At 40.0% G+C, this 20,926-nt stretch overlaps 1 protein-coding gene across 1 annotated transcript in view; it reads right to left on the bottom strand.

Moving 5' to 3' along the window:
• Positions 1–1,222: 1,222 nt before the first annotated feature.
• LOC100349981 (vomeronasal type-2 receptor 116) overlaps positions 1,223–20,926 on the bottom strand; it is a 44,538-nt gene continuing 24,834 nt past the window's right edge. The window contains exons 5-11 of the mRNA XM_089316298.1: positions 12,486–12,649; positions 9,105–9,390; positions 7,933–8,739; positions 7,013–7,240; positions 6,545–6,668; positions 4,240–4,242; positions 1,223–2,157 (exon numbers count right to left, since the gene is read on the bottom strand). Of these exons, the coding sequence (XP_089172424.1) occupies positions 1,223–2,157; positions 4,240–4,242; positions 6,545–6,668; positions 7,013–7,240; positions 7,933–8,739; positions 9,105–9,390; positions 12,486–12,649 (2,547 nt within the window). The remainder of the gene's footprint in view (positions 2,158–4,239; positions 4,243–6,544; positions 6,669–7,012; positions 7,241–7,932; positions 8,740–9,104; positions 9,391–12,485; positions 12,650–20,926) is intronic.

The raw sequence follows: 20,926 nt of genomic DNA, 5'->3' as shown, positions 1-20,926 counted from the left end.
GTCTGGTATTGGCAAAAGTAAATCTAAAGCCAAATCAATAATAAACACAAATGAGCAGATGGAAAAGAAGTCTGCATAATCACGTCTATGTATAATGAAAACTTGGTGTATGATTATCACATCATTTCAAATCCATATGAAATGGTATAAAATTAAGGAGTTTCAGGACAATGCATTATACACATGAAAATGATTTAACATGTCTAATATTTGCACTGAAATATTCCAACTCTATTATAAAGCTCACATTAATAGTAAATGAATAATGAATGAATAAATACAGTAATGAATAAATAAAAACAGCAAACAGGGGCAGACGCTATGGCACAGCAGGTTAGCATCCTTGCCTGAAGCTTCCCCATTTCATATGGGGTCCAGGTTAGGACCCGGTGCTCCATTTCTCATCCAGCTGTCTGCTACAGCCTGGGAAAGCAGAAGAAAAAGGAACAAGTCTCTAGGACCCTGCACCAGGAACCCCTGGCTCCTTTCTTCAGATCAGTGCAGCTCTATCCAACGTGGCTAATAGGAAGTGAACTGAACAGATGGAAGACCTCTCTCCCTCTGCCTCTCCTCTCTCTGTGTAAACTCTTTCAAATAGATGAATAAATCTTAGAAAACAGCAAACATGTAACTCATTTTATTAAAATATGAATATTACAATGTCCACCAGGTGACAATGAAAACACACAAATGAAAAGCAATGAAAAGTTTCAAGGAGAGCATTTATCTGAGATCAGTTTGTGTTTGTGAACATGAAACCCAGGCTGAGAAATTTATACACAGTATTATTTTTGAAGAGAGGAGGATTGGGACAAGTGTGAGTGTGTAGTGGATATAACCACCACTTGTAATTATGACATCCCATGTGGGTGCCAGTTCATATCCTGGCTGTTCCACTTGGAATCCTACTCCCTGTTAATGATCCAAAAAAGCAGTAGAAGATGGCCTAATATGCTGACACTCAAATGGACAACTGAAATGATCTTGCTTTGACATGAACCAGCACTGGGCCACAGCAGATATCTTCAGAGTCTATCACCAGATGGAAGGTTTCTCTGATTATCCCTTCTTTTTCTGTAATTGGTGCTTCAGAACAAAACCATTTTAAGAGAAACATCAACAGTTCATAAGAAGGTTACATTCTGCAAGTTATTTTATAACATCAGAATGCAAAATCGCTTTTATAAATCTTAATCTCTAACAACTGAAAACTGTGAGAGCCTTAAGAGCTACACTTCAGAACATCTGTTTCCTTGGAAATTATTCTATCCCTGAATCCTTTCAAAGCATTCTTCTCAGGTCTGAAGAGAATAATGTAGCACTTTGGAACAAAGATGCAGCCCAGGAGCCCCACGCTGGAGGCCAAGATGGAGAAGACCTCCACAGCCACCATGACCTTCCCCTTGGTGCTGTGGTAGACAGGCAGGAAGGTCACCCAGACACTGCAGAACACCAGCATGCTGAACGTCAGGAACTTGGCTTCATTGAATTTGTCAGGCAGATTCCTGGCTAGGAAAGCCACAGTGAAGCTTGCCAAGGCCAAGGAACCCAGGTAGCCCAGGACACAGTAGAAGGCAGTGACGGAGCCCTTGTTGCACACCAGGATGATGTGGCCATGCTCAGAGTGTGCATCTGTGTCAATAAAGGGAGGAGAAGTCCCAAGCCAGAAGCCACAGAGAGCCAGTTGGATCAGGCAGCAGATGGGAATAATGGAGTTAGGTAACCCTGATATCAGCCAGTGTCTCATCCTTCTCCCTGGGGCAGTGACCTTGAAGGCCAGAAGCACAGTGATAGTTTTGGCCAGGACTGTGCAAACAGCCATGGTGAACACCACTCCAAACATGGTCTGCTGGAGGATACAGGTGGTTGTGTTGGGATGACCAATGAACAGTAAGGAGCAAAGGAAGCAGAAGATGAGGGCGATGAGCAGGATGTAGCTGAGACAACGATTGTTGGCCTTGACTATGGGAGTGTCTCGGTGCTTCACAAAGACCCCAAGAACAACAGCAGTGAGGACAGAGAAGCACAGAGCTGTGCAGACTAGGGTCATCCCCAGGGGCTCTTCAAAAGACAGAAAGGTCAGTTTTTTGTAGAAGCACTGGTCTCGCTCTGTGTTGGCATACTGAAGATCTGGACACTTCACACACTGGTCCATATCTGGTGAGAAATGTAATTAACATCATCTCAAGTTCAGTTATTCCTGATTCACAAGTACCTTCTAGAATACCTAACGTGGCTAGTTTAGGCAAATGGTCCTTATTTGATGTGAAAGAGAGCATATAAAATGACATATAAAATTATTGGTGATTATTTATGTCCATCTTCCTCATGTTAGCCAGTTAATACTTCATCTTCCTAAGTACCTTACATAATGATGAGTACATGCTCTTTTTCTCCTAACAAAGCCCTAAGGGCTACTCTCTGAACCTATTCATGGTGCTTTAAAAGCATACCTTAGCCTGTGTTATTTTAACACCACAAATTTCTTCTTCATTGTTTCTTTGGATTGGGAACTGATGATCAAGGTGCCAGAGGGTTCCATGTGTGGTGAGGGCTACTCTGCCCTTATACAGGGCATATTCTGCTGCATGCTCACTTGGAACAAGAGCAAGCAGAAGCCCTCAGTTTTTAAGTTTTTATTTAATGATTGCATTTTTCATACATTCACCTTTAGGAATATAGGGGTTCTTTTCCCTATACCCACCCTCCCACTCCCACTCCCATCACATTTCCTTCTCCCTCTTCCTATACCATCTCCTTCTTCATTATGGTTCATTTTTAGTTTGATTTTAAATACAGAGGACCAACTCCATGATAAGCATAGATTTCAACAGTTGGTATCCACACACACAGAACACATATAGAGCACCGTTTAGGAACAAAATTTGAAGTCAATTCTCATAGTACAACTCATTAGGGACAGAGGGCCTACATGGGACTAAGTACACAGTGACCTCTGTTGTTACTTTAACAATTAACATGTTTATGTATGTATGATGTCAGTGATCACCTAAGGCTCTTGCCATGGTCTGCCAAGCCTATGGAAGCCTTTTGTGACCAGAGACTCCATCGGTATTTGGACAGGGTCATACGCAAAGTGGTTGCTCTCTCCTCTCTTCAGACAAAAGTACAACCCTTTTTGATGACCCTTTCTTTCAACAGAGGTTTCACAGAGATCCTCCATGTAGTCTATTTTTTGCTGCAGAGTCGTGGCTTTCCATGCCTGAAATGAGCCCTTTTTTTAATGGTGCTATTCCCTCTGTACTCTCATGGCCTATTCAACCACCCAATGGTTGCAGTCTTTGTTTTAATGAGTATTCATTTATTTATAATTTACATGAAAGTCAGAGTTTCAGAAGGAAGAGGAGAAGCAGAATGGAGAGAGAGAGAGAGAAAGAAGGAGAGGAGGACAGGGAGAAAGGGAAAGAGGGAAAAAGTGGAGGGGAGAGATCTTCCCCCAGTGATTCACACCCCAAAAGACATTAATAGCTGGAACTGGGCTGTTTTGAAGCCAGTAACTGGGAGTGTCTTCTGGGCTTCCTGTATTGGTGTGAGCTCTGAAACTTGGGCCATCTTCAGCTGCTTTCCCAAGCATCAGGAGAGAGCTGCATTGGAAGTGAAGCAGCTGGGACTGAAACTCCTGACCAACTGGGATGCTACCATCCCAGCCAGAGGCTTAACCTATTATACAACAGCACCGGCCCCAGGTTCCCACTCTTAAAATCATGGACTGGGAGATCTAGTTTGTGAATTTTGGTTGCTCAGAAATCACCTAGCAATCTCACTAAAACATATCTCTTTAAGGTAGAATCTGGATTATGTCATGATAGGGGAAAGCACTGATTGACAAACCACCATTAGAAGGCAAATGGTCAGGTTCTAGAGAAACACAGAAGAGCTATACACTTGATACCAGCTGGATTAGTTTCCACCCTTGAACGTTTTCATCAAAGAACACACTAGGATGGTGCCTATAATCAAAGTCAGTCTGTAGATCACCTTGAAACTTACTGGCATATTTCCACTTTCCTGTCTTTTTATCCTTGAACATTAATTTTCTCTCCAGCCCTGTCTGTATCCTCTTATGTTCAATATATTGTTCCATTGAAGACTGATGTCTCAACTTGCAGATTTCTTCCAATTTTTAGTTAGTCTTACCTTTGGATATTTCATACTTTTGAGACATTACAAGTGCCATCTTTCATAGGTTTGTTTTCCAGTATTGGTAAGGAAAAGTACCTGCTTTGTACAATTTTGTATACCAGATCTACTTAATTCAATTACTGATTCACTGATTTCTTTTTTTTCTTTTTTTTAACTTTTATTTAATGAATATAAATTTCCAAAGTACAGCTTATGGATTACAATGACTTCCCCCCCAATAAGTTCCCTCCCATCCGCATTACACCATCCCAGTATCACTTTAAATGATGCCACTTTTAAATCTTCCTTTTTAGTAAGTTGAATGTCATTCTTTTTTGACAATATGCATGGAGCCAAACCTCCTGTGTAATTTTCTGTAGAAGTTGCGTTCTTTCGTCAACTTTGTATCCAATCTTCAGCTGTAATTTCCATGTTTTGTAGCATTCTAAAATACTCTTTAGGATTGAAAGCTAATCCTTCTTTTTGTCATGTTTGAGTGGTTTTGTTCTTTGTTTACAATTCATAGATCACTTAGATTTTATTAACTATTTTTCTTCAGTTATACTAATTAATATTGCATTTTTCATGTACTATAATCTGAATTAGATTTTATGAAACTCTTTGGGCATGATGTAGCTTATTTAAAAAATACTGTTGGATTTACATTGTTTGAGATTTCAAATGTATGCATTTATTTCAATAACAGCATCTTACAATTTCATTTTGCTGATATATCTAGCAGTATTTGATCCACCAAGTTGAGATGTTCCCATAGAAGAAACAGAATTTTTACATTTTTCCTGTTCTCTATAGGAGTTGAGAAAATATCTGAAAATTGTTTATCACAATTCAAGTATTGGGAATTATTTTAATAACTGTGAGAATATTTGGATTTTTCAAATATGGCTCAACATATTTCATAATATTTCTATCTGAGAATATCTGAATTTCTTCTATATTTTTCAATGTATCAGAATTAAATGATTAATAAGCTCTAATATTAGTATTTTTATATCTAAATAGACCTCTTCAGCTCTCTTTTTGTATACACACACACACACACAGAGTAATCTTATTGTTCGCACTGTTCCATCTTGCTGAGGTTCATAAATCTTTCTTGTTTATGATCACCAACTTTAAATTCTTCCAATTTTTACTTACTTCAATTTCCTTATAATGTCCACATTTTACCTTCAAGGTCTTGTGCTGAATTTGCAGTCATTGACCTACCTTGGTATGCATACTTATTTTTTTTTAAAGACAGAGTTACCAAGGGAGGTAGAGACAGAGTGAGGCCTTCCATCTGCTGGTTCACTCCCCAGATGGTTGCGGCAACCAGAGCTGTGCTGATCTGAAGACAGGAGATTCTTCAGAGCCTCTCATGTGTGTGCAGGGGCCCAAGGACTTGGACCATCTTCTACTGCTATCCCAGGCCACAGCAGAGAGCTGGATCAGAAGAGGAGCAGTTGGGACTAGAACTGGCACCCATATGGGATGCTGGTGCTTCAGGCCAGGGCTTAAGCCCACTGCGCCACAGTGCCAGGTCCACTATGCATACTTATTACCGTGTATGTCAGGTTGAGTTCTTTTGATATGAATTTTATAAATGTGTGTACATATGTAAGCATAAGAATGTTCTTGAAGATTTATATTTTGAGCAGCAATGACTTTTGTCAAAGGCTAAGATTAGCCCCATTTATGATATTTGATGAGTATCATCCTCAGGATGATATACTGCATGATTTCTAAGGTAGTTTTTCACATAGCACACAGTTTGTGTAGAGTTGCACTTTCTCACTCCAAGCATGGTACACTTGAATTTGGTGAAAGGAGTTTTACCTGTATAAGCACAAGGAACCCAGACATGAGTTTTCCTATACTGAATTAGCACATCCACCACACTACTCCCATGGACTGTACTCTGTTTCCAAAACCTTTCATTATCAACAATAAGTTTCAAAAAATTAGAATTATACTAAATATATGGTACAAATAACTACGCATACAACACAAGCAAAAACTGGAAAATTTTTATGATGCATGTGATGCATAGTTCTGATTCATGAAATAAATCTTAGAAATGCCACACTGTTTTATGGGGTGAATATTCTCCAATCTTGGTTTCTATTCATTTTTTACCATATGTATATCAGCCTGAACTCAAACACGGTCAGCATTACAGAGACATTCAGTGTTTTATATGCTTTCAAAAATAATATAGGGAGTGTATTGTGGAAAGTTTTATCCTTTTGTGGATTATTATTGATTATAAGGAATAATTTCTACCTGAAGGGGGGAAGACTGTTCTCAGCAGTCATATTCCACATACTTTCTTTCCATGGATAAGTTGATAATTTAAGAAACAGGTGGTAACTTCTCCAAGAGGCAGGCACTGACTTACCTGTCTGATTGGAAATCTCATTCTCAGGACAAGGTATGCAATCAAAACAACAGGCAGGCTTTCCCTCAAGAGGGGTTTTCCTGAATCCAGGGCTGCAACTCACACTGCATACCGAGCGTGGAGTCTGAGAAAAATCAGATGAGTGTTGGTCATAGTTCAGACTATAACTTAAGGTCCAAGTAGAGGGTTTTCAAGTCCTGCAAACTTATTCACTGAAACTGTAAACATCTGTTTCTGACACAATGACAACATTCAATTTGATTTTCTTAAATAGATTCAAAAGATGTGGTGGAAAATGTGTGTGTACTGTCCATCCTCAGACACTAAAAACGTAAGAAAGTATTTGCATTGGAAGTGGAGTGGTTTAATGTCTCTAAGTGTCTTTTTAATAAGCCATCCTGCACATACTCCCTTAGCAGTTGGGGGGTAACAATGTGTCGTGTGAACCTTATGATCAGTCCAACTTACCTCTGTAATTCCTGTGGCCCACTCTATCAAATTCTCAGAGAGAGACAACTGTTCACTCTGTGAAACGTATGGGGAAAACCACCCTACTTTAACCTTACGTCCAAAACCATATGGAAAATTCCAAAAGTTGAGAATGTCGTATTCAGCTTCCAAATTTTTCCTGTGATTCAAATTCACTAGGTCACCAGCTGGATTGGTAAACTGGAGATTCTTCAGAAATGGGTGCAACTGAAAAAATGCATCATATTCTCATGAAGACTGCCAAGCAATAACACATGAAACCCAGGTAAGAGAAAACCTCTCTTTGTCTGTAATCACAAATGAATGATAGAACCTGTTTAGAACCACCCAATGAATTGAAGTAAAAAAAAATAAACCTGATGAGAACTACATCAAGGTAAGTATGATTTCACTCATTTTTCTACAAAAACAAGTGGAATCAAAAATATCTAGCTGTGAGATTCAGACCATTTCCAACAGTGCAGTCCAAGCTACCAACACTCATTTTCTCAGTGTACCTTGGACAACTATCTGTAATAACGTTACTAGAATAAAGAACTGTGCAAATTATATGAGATCCCTTATGTTCATTGTAGATGAACATCCTCAGTAACATTTGGACCTGGAAATAATTACTGTACTGCTGAAGTTGAAAATGGAATAACACAGTCTAGGTATTTCACATGTCAAAATTAAATTGACAGAATTGGAGAGTATTTTTAAGTCACAGCACTGATGCTTATCCAAGAGACCTGCCCACTTTTCATTGGAGCCCTTTTGCTAATGACAAATTACAGGCAGAGGCTCATTTTTATCTTGTGTTTTGCAGAAAGGTTCCCAAGCTACTTGGATTGAACACCTGCAGAAACTCTTAAGGGGATCACTTCAGGAGTACATGTCAATAATGGAAACCAAGTCACCTGCCAGGGAGAAAATGCCACCTTTGACCCATTGTTCACTGGCTGCATTTCTAACTCTTGTAGAAGCATCTCATGTACACTGTGGGCCACAGCATACACAGCATTGTATATGTTGTAACTCCCATCACTCATGCTCATATCAAAATGATGTGGAGGCAAGGATTCCAAGGAGGCATTCAGTGGACAGTTCTGCAAAGTTTTACAGGATGTCCCAGTAACTGAGCAATTAAAAGCCAGCGACCAGAATCTGGAGAGGTAAGAGTCTTCGGGGTACTTGGAAGGGTTAGCTCTCTGAAGAAAGTTTTTGAAACCAGAGATCTCACTATGCTGGTGTGAAAAAATGAGAGTCCCATGGAATGAGTTGAGCAGGAAAGGTTTCTCAGAACTGGCAAAATCCCATTGTGAAGTGGTGACCCAGACTTTCCATGTCATTAACTGCCCCCATGATTGAAAGCTGGCGCCTATGAGTGACTCAGTGACACAGAAAAGAATCACCACATTTGCTGATGATTTTAGGATCTGTATATGAAATGTACTTTGGAATGAAGAAAGTGACTCTACAGTGGCTGGGATCAATTCCACAAAGTCTACACAGATGCCATTCTTCTGTAACTCTACTTTCAAATCAGACATAAACTGAATACCTTTTGGGAGGTCTGAGATGGCCAAACCCACCCAGGTCCACCCAAAATGGAGCATCAAGGAGGCCATGCCATGGGCCAGAGAAGTGTCTTTGGGTGCCAACTGATAGAGGGAAGGAAACTGACCACTGTCACTCAGAAGAGGTTCAAAAGGCCCAAGGGTCAGCTAAGGGAAAAGGCAAGAAATCTGTGTAAGGTTATTGTCATAGTGTAAAACATTATTCCTGAAAAAATTAAGCAGATAACGGAAGTGTCAGATTTTAGAATATTTAATTTTTATCATTTCCCAGTACATAAAAGCTTCCTAGTTCATGAATCATTAGACTCACAGGTTGCAAAAACATTTCTCCTTTTTACTCACCCACACTTCTTCTTCAGAACAAATGTGGCTAATCCACAAAATCTCTGCACGTCTTCTCTTTAGATCACATACTGTGTCAAATGTATAAGGTCTCTGTCATTTTAATTTTTGGATCTAAGTAAGGCACCTAAGATGATGTACTTTATCCCACTTTTTCACTACACACTCACCTGTGGAATTTTGTAGAGTTCCAGCAGTGTCCCCATTTGGACAGCAATGCTGCTTTCTGATATTACAGCAACAGACTTGTTCTGTTTCCTACATGTGTAATTAGGAACGTGCTTTTCCAGTCCCACAAGCCAGATGAAGGGGTTCTCCATCACAGTCATATGACTGTGCATGACATTATAGAGACCAAATCCCAAGGTCATGTTGGGTAAAAGATAGGGGTTTTTGTTGATCTCTTCAATAGCGAAAACCAAGGCCAGAACATACTGGTAGTTTTTGGACTGAAACCTGCATGAAAGGCACAAGGATCTTTAAGGGAAAATCCTCCAATCCAGATTATCATCAATTCTGTGATTACTGTGAGAGATGGAATGGTCATGGCCAAACATTCATATGTTCTAATCCATATGTGTAGATTTGCTGAGTACAGAGTGTGAACTGTTGTATTTGCAGGACAGTTGTCCTCACCAGAACCAAAGCTGCTACCAACTTTTACTGGTTTCCAAGCCTAAATGATTCTGAAAAATTAGATCTGCTTTTACATCATAATGTCTTGGGCATGTTATCCCATGGTTGTCCATGTAGCCAAAGAGCATGATCTTATTTTTGGATGCAAACCTCATCAATTTTAATCATCTCTGGCAACAGCTACCTCTTCTAAGTGTTTGTATTTGATATCTAAAGTAAATGCTACAACAGGCTCTGGAATGCCCTCTCTAAAGTTCATGCACACCTAGGAGTACACTCCAGTTGTCAAAGAAAGCATGACAAGGAAACGCATATCATCTTTAGCACCGCCTCTAAATGTTTCCTACATCCACAAACTACAATGATTCTTCATCTTACCACATCATTAAGTGCTTCTTGAAATAGCAGTCATACGATCATAAGGCTGCAGGTTGTAAAGGGAAAAGAGAGTACCTCAATTGAAGGCTATGTGTTCAAAAAGAGGGATGATATCACAGTACTGAGAATGGTAGATGGGAGTCTGTAATTGATCCTGAAAAATCTCTTCCCCATCATACTTACCCATCAACCAGCATCACAAGCCAAGAAAATAAAATCGAATTCAGAGATTGAAAGAAGGGAAATAGTGAAAAGGGAGGAGTACTTTAGAGAAGCTGGAAACACTCCCTGGGTGAACATGAATCACTGGGCTACGAGGCACCTGATGCTTTACAATTAAGCCAGTCATGCATTTAGAACACTAAACATATGTGAAAGTAAATCATTATGAGTGATATCAGTATTTACTCCAAACCGGCCTTCTTCACTCACGTTTTCCTACAATATTGAATATAAATAGCCTTACATGTGAAGGAAATGATGCATTTCTACATTTCATTATGAGTGATATCAGTATTTACTCCAAACAGGCCTTCTTCACTCAACTTTTCCTACAATATTGAATATAAATAGCCTTCCATGCAAAGAAAATGATGCATTTCTACTTTCTAGGATCTGACATTTCACAAAAAATGCAAATGAGGAGCCCCTTGTATTTATTTCTGATGTCCTGTGTGTTAATTCCTTATGAATAGACTAGGTCATGTACACTGCTTGTTAAGGGTCACGTGTTCTCCAGAGGAAGTGACAGTTTTTCAGTTCTTGGTCCTTGCTGTAACATAATATGGATATATGTATGCATATTATATATGTATTCTCTCTATATATCTATACATAGGTATACTATAACCATGCACACAGTAGCTATATATATAGTTTTTTATGTATATATAATTTGCATACATATTTGCTATCCAAATATGTCATTCATTCTTTGGAGAATGAGGAAATTTGAAAATCATTGCTATGAATCAAATAAAATTCAGTTTTGTATTTCATATATCTGTTTCTCTCCTCATTACTATGACACTTCCATTATTCCGCATCCTCTAAATTCTTTCTCCAGCTGCTGCCTTGTACCAAAATGTCTAGACGGCTCTTGGACACACTGGAATTTGTAAGAGTTTATCTCTTTTATGCTGTGTTCTTTATCTCTAAAAACAGTTTATCAGTAACTGTTGTATATTTTAAAGTTAGTGAATCTAACATTGGAGGGTATAGCACCTAAATCTATTGACAGTTCAGTATTTCTTGTTTTTCCAAGTATCATCAACAAAGATATTTTCCCTGAGTTTATTAAGATTTGATTATGATCTCCAGTTTGCATGGCATACATCTTGGAGGAACATAGCCTCTTTTCCTACTACTGGAAATTCACTATTTCCTCGTCTCCATCATTAAGGGTACACTTAAATGATGTGCTGCATGCATAACCAGGGGGAATACTACTACTAATGAATAAATATTTCATGAATTGGACCCCATGTACACATATCAAATTAGGTGAATTTATAAAAATCAATGTGAAGTGAGTAATATTGCTACACCAAGCTAGTATACATTAGATTTTTTTCAGCAGAGATATTTGGACAAATGCCTAAAATACTTAATCAGTTGCATCACCTTGGTGGCAACAACTATACTTCTCAAATCCATTGGCTTTAATGATACTGAAATGATCTATGTCCTAATACCTACCTTCTACCAAAGTTCTATGCAGCTGCAACCTACTTCCTGTAGCCTTACAGTAGAAAACAATTAGAAAATTGTCACCCTCATAAACAGGTTTGAAGAAAACAATTCCGCTGTCCTACAAGATACTATATTCTGCATGCATGAAATTTATATATGCTATATATGTATATGAAATATTTATATTTAGTTACAAATAAAGGATCTTCAAGAGGGGCAAAAACAGAATAATCCCCCTTAAGAAATCTATTTTGCCGAGAAAAGGCAGAATCAGGGAAACACTGTAAATGTAGTAGATTACAACCATTGAAATTCTTATAAGTATATTCATCAGTAAAATATAATTATTATATTTGTGCAAAGGTGTTGCCCTGAGATTACTTTTACATAGAAAAAAATTTTGAATCTTTTCTCCTTTACAACTGTAGAAGAAATGAAGTGTTCTCATGGCCCCAAATCTAGTACGTAGCAGAAAAGAGTGTGAGCACATGTGGAAGAGCTCATGTAACTCAGTTCATTCATTTCAGTGCATGGGTTCTGTAAGAATCTACTACTGAGGCACAATAGGCCCCGGAGCTGATGAAGGTGGACAGGGAAGGATAGGAGGATACCGACCAGACTCTGGTTCCCCCTCTGATGAGACAACATTTCCCTGAGCCATCCACGGTGCCAGGCAGAAAGAGATGTCTTCCTCATGCCCCAAATCAATTACCAGCAGTTTTTAGGAGGGACAGAAGATGGACAAGGCAGGGATACAGAACATATTTGCCTATCCATTTGCAGACCCAATAAAAAGTAGCTAATATGTAAATAAATGGAAAATGGTTATGGCAAGGAGAACTTACCATCTGAATCTGCGATATTTGCTGAAACTTCTCTCAATTCTGGGAACATCATATGTGTAAATGTGCAAAAAAGCAGCAACCTCAATATCTCCATCCTTGTAAAAACTCTGTTCCATCTGGGAATAGCAGTCGCGACCATCCTGACATGTCACAAGGAGATACAGCTGCAGAAAGAGCACGAGAAAAATCAAAGAAAACATCTGTGAAAAACCCTATGAGACAAGAGCACTGGAACATGCAGGGTCATGCAGGTGGAAACATAGTGTGTGTGTGTGTGTGTGTGTGTGTGTGTGTGTGTGTGTGATTGCTTGAAACAAGTCACTTTAATACTGCTCCATCTGACCTCTTTCCACCAGCTGTCCACTCATCCATGGGGGAATCTGATACTTTTCTGCCCCGAGGCTCTGTAGTTCAGGTCTTCTGTCCTGGTGAAAAACACAAGTAGAAAAACATGTTTGTGAATCATCCTCTTCACCCAGGTGCCAGGATTTCCTCCAAGTCCATGGATACAAAGACTCAAGGGAGAGACTCCTGCTAGTTACATTTGGTCCAAGGGCTTTGTCAATAAACCACTCCATGAACTTTTGGCAATTATGTACCAGGATTGCATCAGAGGGCATGGAGGGAGGCATCAGGTGAGGCTTTCAGTAAGCTTTCAGACCAGAAATCTCCAGTGTCACACACTACAATGACTCAAAGTGCAACAGGGCAGCCTCCCTCAAGCAGTGTTCTGGGAAGCCACAAATCACTTTGATAGCACATAGACTCCAAACCAATCCTGTTTACAGAGATTCCCACTAGGACATGTGGTTTTCAATCACTGTGAAACCAGTAATCAGCCTGAATTCAGATATGTCCATTCTGCATTTCTAATCACTTCATCTTTAGTTGTAAAACATAAAAAACTTCCACGTTGCTGTTAACCATGGTAATCCCATGATGATCTGCTTTTGCACCTACAACCTTGGTTGGTGCTCACATGAGAACCTGGGACTATTTGAGTACTTATACCTTTTTTACTCTAAGCAGACAATACCAGCTGGAAGTCACCTCTTTATTCCCACCACCACAAACACCAAGGGCAGAATCATGCATGCAGACACCTGTACTTCTTGAATGCAAGTGACTTTCAGGATGCTTATGTAGGACACCATCAGGGCAGCTAGGTACCATTAAACCTTTGCCAAACCACAGACTGTACAAGACGAGACTGAACAAAATGGATATCATGTCCTATAGGCAATAATGAGTGAAAGGAGCCAAGAGCCACCATAAAAAAATGGGGCTCCTGAGACAAACCGTTCCAGAGACGGCCTTGGGAAATGGGGAGTAAACCAGTTCACAGAGAAAGCAGTCAGCTACTAACCAGAGATACACAGAACACCTGCCTTGTAGATAAGCCCCTTCCCTACGCTTGCTCAAGGTTAACTAAGAAAGCTGCAGGGCACGTAGCCACCCCTTTCTGCTCTTCAATGACCCCCTCCCCTTATCCAAGCTTCCGTTTCTCCTCCTCCTCGACGACCTCCTCCCCTTGTAGTTGCCCAATAAACTTACGCCACCCTATGGTATGTTAATTTTGTGGTTTTGCCCTTTAAAAACTGTGTGAGATAGCTGCTCGGGGCTCCTCTCACTTGCTTGCTGCTTGCAGCAATAGAGGGCCCATTTGTACAAATGAAATAAAATTACCTCCTGCTCTATTGCATCGTCTGGTCCGGAGTCTGTGTTTCTGGGGTCGTCACAAGAGGACACCGCTTTTGGGGTCCTACATTTGGGGGCTCGTCCGGGATTTGGGGGACCCCAGACTCCCACACTCCATCGGCCAGATGGAGGTAAGTTTGCTTACTTGTGTATCATTGTAACTGTGGTTTGTACTGTTTGTCCTTGTCTGCCAGGACGACGTGGAATCCGTCCTGGGGCGCCTGTACAGGCTCAGTACTGACTGGACCGAAGGGGGAGACAGACGTGTCCTGAGGCCCCTGGTCCAACCCTGGAGGACGCTCCAGTGGTGGTCTGGGAAGGAGGGAAAGAGGGCGTTTCCCTTCTTCCAGGGGAGAGCCTGGCCAAACGGCCGCTCCCTTCTGAAATTTTGGTTTTGGTTTTGTCTCGGTCTGTTGCTGCGCGGCTTGTGATTTCAGACGTGTCCTGAGACCCCTGGTTCAACCCTGGAGAACTCTCCAGTGGTGGTCTGGGAAGGAGGGAAAGAGGGAATTTCCTTTCTTTCAGGGGAGAGCCTGGCCAGACTGCCGCTCCCTTCTGATAGTTTCGGTTTTGTCTCGGTCTGTTGCCGCGCGGCTTGTGATTTGTGTTCTGTGTGTCGCTGTTTTTGTTGTCCTTTATCTCTTACTGTCTCCCCCATCTGTTTTTATTGTTGTGTTTGATTGCTAGATGTATACTTGTATGAAAAATGTGTATTGTATTCTTATAATGTGTTAATTATGTCTACCTCTCAATGCAACTCTAGGGCCAAATGTAAGGACAAATTTTTGGGCTGGAGAGGCTTGTACCTAGATTTGGCTCTGGTAACCAAGAAACTTTGCTGCCGAATGACCTTCTCCTGCTCCTTGGGAGCCTGGCCAGTTCCCGGGGAGGAGGATAAAGGAATGTTTTCTGATAAACAGGTGGGCATGCTTCATGTCTCGGCTCTCTGGCCAAGACCCGAGATGGGACGCACTGCTTGCCTAAAATCTTGGCAATGAGCCACCCTTGTCCTTGGAGGCTTTAGGGGGGAGCCGGAGCAAGCCTCTGTTGCTGCTGTTTCATCCTGGGGGAACACGCAGTCAAGCTGAATGTTAAATGTGCCCGTAATGATTACATGATCAATTGGCTACTGTGATTGAGGTGTTCTGTGACAGTCCCTTTAATAAAAAATTAACAAAATGAATTAATAACAGGACATTCAGGACCTGACGCTCTGCTTGGTATGTCATTACAAAAATCATCAAGGAGGGCTATGCCTGATAAATGAGGGTGCTATAAATGTGGGCAACAGGGACATGTACAAAAATTGTACAGAAGTCAAAAATCAAAATAAGGTTCTTCCTGGGATTTGCTTCCAGTGCTAAAGGGAAAGGCATTGGGCCAGTAAGTGTCACTCCAAAACTGATAAAAAAGGTAATTCATTAAAAAACAGAGTTCAGGAAACTGGAAGCGGGGCCAGCCTCAGGCCCTCCCTACAGGGATCAGTGGACCATCTTGCTATAGTATCATTAAAGCAATGGAGCCATGTTTATTGCAACATTCTGTTAATCTGTGCTCCTTTACCATCTTTCCTGTAAATAATTTTAGTGTGCACTACAAGGCTTGCAGCGTATTTCTTGCAGATTAAAGGTAACTAAGTCTGTGCACAGCAGACAGCTAAAAAGTAATTTACTGTCACAAATTGGCGTAGTTGGCAGGATCTGCAAGTATGCAAAGCAATGCCTTTCTTTAAAAGAAAAACTGAAGTTGCATGTATAACCTGTGATGTTCCTGGCTGAAAAGACCTTCAGTTCGCCTCTTTGGTGAAGGAATGGGCTCTCTGCTCAGAATCGAGTGAGAATTGGGATGGCAAGTTACAGAGTGCACAGCCTCAACAAGTTATTGAGGTTTTGCTATCAGTGCCGGTGGAAAAGGGGGATGAACTATAGGCTTTGGGGAGGTGAGAATGGATTTTGTTATCTGCATACTGATGCATGTGTAAGCAATTAAAAAAATAAGTACAGGATAAATGTAAATTGGGAAAAAAAATGCTGCCCTTTAGAGTCAAACTGCTAGGTAGTGGTAAAAAAATTATATCAAGCTCCTGTACTGCTGCCAGGGCCAACTAAGGTTATTCAGTGTAAACAATACAGAATTCCAGGTGGATATGAGAAAATATCTAAAACAGTAAAAAAAATTATCTTAGTGCTGGAGTGATGATTCCCATAATCACTAAAAGAAATTATCTAATTTGGCATGTTAAGAAATCAGATGAAACCTGAAAAATGACTGTGGATTACAGGGAATTAAACAAAGTTACTCTCCCATTGACTGCTACAGTCCCAGATACCATCATTTTAATGTAAAAGGTCACAAACATAAAAGCGTGTTCTTAATAAGAAAAGTTAAAAAAAAGAGATACTTTTAAAAGGATATGATTTGTAAAAATTGTTTATCTTAATGGCTGGTTTATACTGGAATGGAAAAAAGGGGTGGGGGAGAAGAGAAAGGTTTGAGCAAGTTACAGAAGGTGTGAAAAAGTCGCAAAATGTTATGGAAAGAAGAAATCTTTGGTTATTTTCTTTGACATAAAATCAAAATCTAATCCTCTGTTAAAGCAATGAGTTAAAGTAATCTATTATGTTCTCTTAATGTCTCTGTTAAATTCTAACTGCTTAAAAACAGCTGTAAAAAGAGCGGTGGTGAAATGGAGGGATCCTATCACCAATCAATGAAATGGACCTGATCCAGTACTGGTATGGGACAAGGGCTCCTAAGGGGTGGGTTTTTCCATGTAACCAACATGCCTTTCTGCAATTGCTCCCTGGGCCGTGTGGCCCTGATGCTAACATTTGTATTTACAGCAGCGGATAGAGCACGTCAGTGGCATGCTTTACCTGAAGACTACAATAACAACGTCATCCTAATAGGAGAGGACACTGCCCTTGCCATGGCTGCATCAGTAGTAAGTGTTCCTGGACTGGCTTTTGAAAATAATCGTGGACTATGAAGGCTTACATGTTTGGTGACCAAAGCAATCAATTTACTGCTACTGTGCTATCCAATATAGCCAAAGAATTGGATCAAGTTCACTCAGGAGTGCTTTTAAGCCATGCAGCTAACAATTACTTGCTGTTAAAAAGATCATTTAAGTTGTAAACCTGTACCTGGGGGATATTACTTTAACATTACTAACAATGTGCCATATATAGAGTCTGTTATTGATAAACTTAAGAGTAAAATGCAACATATGTTTATTACTAACCCACTATTCATTTGAAGGGTTTCAATGGATTCATTGGTTATTAATGTTGGCTGGACTGCTACTGCTTTTCCCACTTTGTATGGGATGTCTTCCGTGTGTTCTGCATTTTATGCTGACTTCCCTATAGTATGAATGGACTGAGATTCATCATTTAAAACTTCGTACCAAGCCTCCTTTGTAATCAAAATAATTAATATTTGGCTGTATGTTTCATCTCTCACCTAATGTTGGGCTGGAATGGTACTCAAAGACGGGTAAGACGCTCAGCATCCTGTACCAACCTAAGACAGGGCTCTAGGCCAAGCTGCCAGAGTTACCGATGACGGGTAAGGACAGAGATGACTGAGGGCAACCTAAGACAGAGGTCATTCTCAATTTAATAAAAAATATATATATATAAAAACCCATGGCTGGCCATGGGCCCACATGCTAAGGCCTGGCTTGCTGATCATTGGCATTAGTCCTCATGCAACAGTATCAAGCCCTGGCCACCAGTGACCGTATTGAAACCCCTCATTAACGGCACACAATTTTAGGATTAAAATTAGTTCAAAGAGAAAATGGGGGAATGAAAGGAGCCAAGAGCCACCATAAAAAAATGGGGCTCCTGAGACAAACCATTCCAGAGACGGCCTTGGGAAATGGGGAGTAAACCAGTTCACAGAGAAAGCAGTCAGCTACTAACCAGAGATACACAGAACACCTGCCTTGTAGATAAGCCCCTTCCCTACGCTTGCTCAAGGTTAACTAAGAAAGCTGCAGGGCACGTAGCCACCCCTTTCTGCTCTTCAATGACCCCCTCCCCTTATCCAAGCTTCCGTTTCTCCTCCTCCTCGACGACCTCCTCCCCTTGTAGTTGCCCAATAAACTTACGCCACCCTATGGTATGTTAATTTTGTGGTTTTGCCCCTTAAAAGCTGTGTGAGATAGCTGCTCGGGGCTCCTCTCACTTGCTTGCTGCTTGCAGCAGTAGGGGGCCCATTTGCGCAAATGAAATAAAATTACCTCCTGCTCTATTGCATCGTCTGGTCTGGAGTCTGTGTTTCTGGGGTCGTCACAAGAGGACACCGCTTTTGGGGTCCTACAATGAGGATCAAAACTGACTAATCATTTGTGCCTGTATACCTGTGTGAGGTATTGCCAATAGAATAAATCTAACAAGGGGGGTAAGAAAGGGCATATATGTGAACTCTATTTTTCCACTCAAAAGTTTTTTAAACTCAAATTACTGTAAATGTGGTGCCTAATATTTTAAGTAAAACACATTTTTCATTGCTTAGCCACTTCTCTGATGCCATTAGGGAGATTTTGATTAGGGGTACACGCAAAGTGAGATGCAGTATAGGAACAAAATACAAAACAGAATTCAGTGACTTGCCTAAAATTGAAAATATAATTTCTTGATGAGTTAAACTTATTACTGATACATTGATGAAGCTTGTTGTCTATTCAGTTAAACAAGAAAAATAAATCTAACTCAGAGAGCAAGCATCCGCTGTTCTCTCTAATGTGTAGGAACTAAAAATAGAGTCAATCTTAATGCACTCCATTCACTGAAAATAAATTGGGAATGGAGAGGATGAATTCCATGCAATGAGGAGGCTTCAGAAAATTCATGGAAAATGTGTGTTATGAAACAGTTATGGACAATTTTTTTAAAAATTAGCACCCAGATTTATTCAATATTTTTGCTTAAGTGTTTCTTTCATATTTAACATTTTCATCTTCTATATCCTTAATGCTGCATTTGACATTTTTTATAGTTTGTGATGAATGCTTCAATTCTAGAACTTCAGACTTAATTCAGGGAAATATATATTCTAATTGCATAAACTTATATGGAATCTGAAATCATACATTTATGTCAAATTGAGCTTTAGCAACAACATCATAAAAGTTGATAATATTTTTTTCTATTTGAGACTTTTTATAATTTATATTGAAGTCCAATATCATGTAGGTTATTGCAAAGCAATTTCCAAAAATAAAAATACGTGGACATTTGAGTGGGTAGGTACAGAGTTCTCTGTGTGTACAGGGAACACACACATGAACTTACACTCATTCTACATCGAGAACACTGTCTCCAATGGACTATCCTGGACTATCTTCTCAGGCTCAATACACTTCAAATCAAAAGTAGAAATTGTCCCTTTTTCCCCAAATCCTCGCCAGCATCTGTTGTTGGTAGATTTCTGTATGTGAGCCATTCTAACCGGGGTGAGGTGAAACCTCATTGTGGTTTTGATTTGCATTTCCCTGATTGCTAGTGACCTTGAACATTTTTTCATGTGCCTGTTGGCCATTTGGATTTCCTCTTTTGAAAAATGTCTATTGAGGTCCTTGGCCCATCACTTAAGTGGGTTGTTGGTATTGTTTTTGTGGAGTTTCTTGATCTCTTTGTAGATTCTGGTTATTAACCCTTTATCTGCTGCATAGTTTGCAAATATTTTTTTCCATTCTGTTGGGTGTCTCTTCACTCTCCTGACTGTTTCTTTTGCAGTACAGAAACTTCTCAATTTGATGCAATCCCAATAGTTGATTTTGGCTTTGACTGCCTGTGCCTCCCGGGTCTTTTCCAGAAATTCTTTGCCTGTGCCAATATCTTGAAGGGTTTCTCTTGGTGGGAATGCAAACTGGTCAAGCCACTATGGAAGTCAGTCTGGAGATTCCTCAGAAACCTGAAGATAACCCTACCGTTCGACCCAGCCATCCCACTCCTTGGAATTTATCCAAAGGAATTTAAATTGGCAAACAAAAAAGCGGTCTGCACCCTAATGTTTATCGCAGCACAATTCACAATAGCCAAGACCTGGAACCAACCTACATGCCCATCAACGGTAGACTGGATAAAGAAATTATGGGATATGTACTCTTTAGAATACTATACCGCAGTAAGAAACAATGAAATCAAGTCATTTGCAACAAAATGGAGAATCTGGAACACATCATGCTGAGTGAAATAAGCCAGTCCCAAAGGGACAAATACCATATGTTCTCCCTGATCGGTGACAACTGACTGAACACCAAAAAGGAAACCTGTGGAAGTGAAATGGACACTATGAGAAACGGTGAATTGATCAGCATAGCCCTGACTGTTAATGAACAACTTAATACATTATCCCTCTTAGTAGTTTTTTTTTTGTTGTTTCTACTTAATATGACTGGTTTAATTCTATAATTAATACACAGTTATTCTTAAGTGTTGAAAAAAAAGTAGAAATTGCTATAAGTACATGGTAACATTAATGTCATAGCAAGCAGTAAAGGAAACTAAGAAAATTCGCAATGCAGAGGTGACCTGGCATGTCAGAACTCACTGTATCAATTCTCAGTAACTCCAAATTAGCTATGCTGGTATGTAAAGTCTACAACACTGCATTTTTAACCATTCTGAATTATGTCCCAGCCAAAAATCCCCATTTCCTCCAACTTCCAGCCATACTTAATCTGATGCAGCTCCTCTGAATATAACAGAACATGACACTTTGTTAGTGTT

Source organism: Oryctolagus cuniculus, chromosome 16 (genome assembly GCF_051225735.1).
Source record: "Oryctolagus cuniculus isolate XC-2025 breed Fujian yellow rabbit chromosome 16, ASM5122573v1, whole genome shotgun sequence".
Taxonomy (NCBI): domain Eukaryota; kingdom Metazoa; phylum Chordata; class Mammalia; order Lagomorpha; family Leporidae; genus Oryctolagus; species Oryctolagus cuniculus.
Note: the sequence above shows the minus strand (reverse complement) of the source record. Positions and strands in the feature narration are given on the sequence as shown.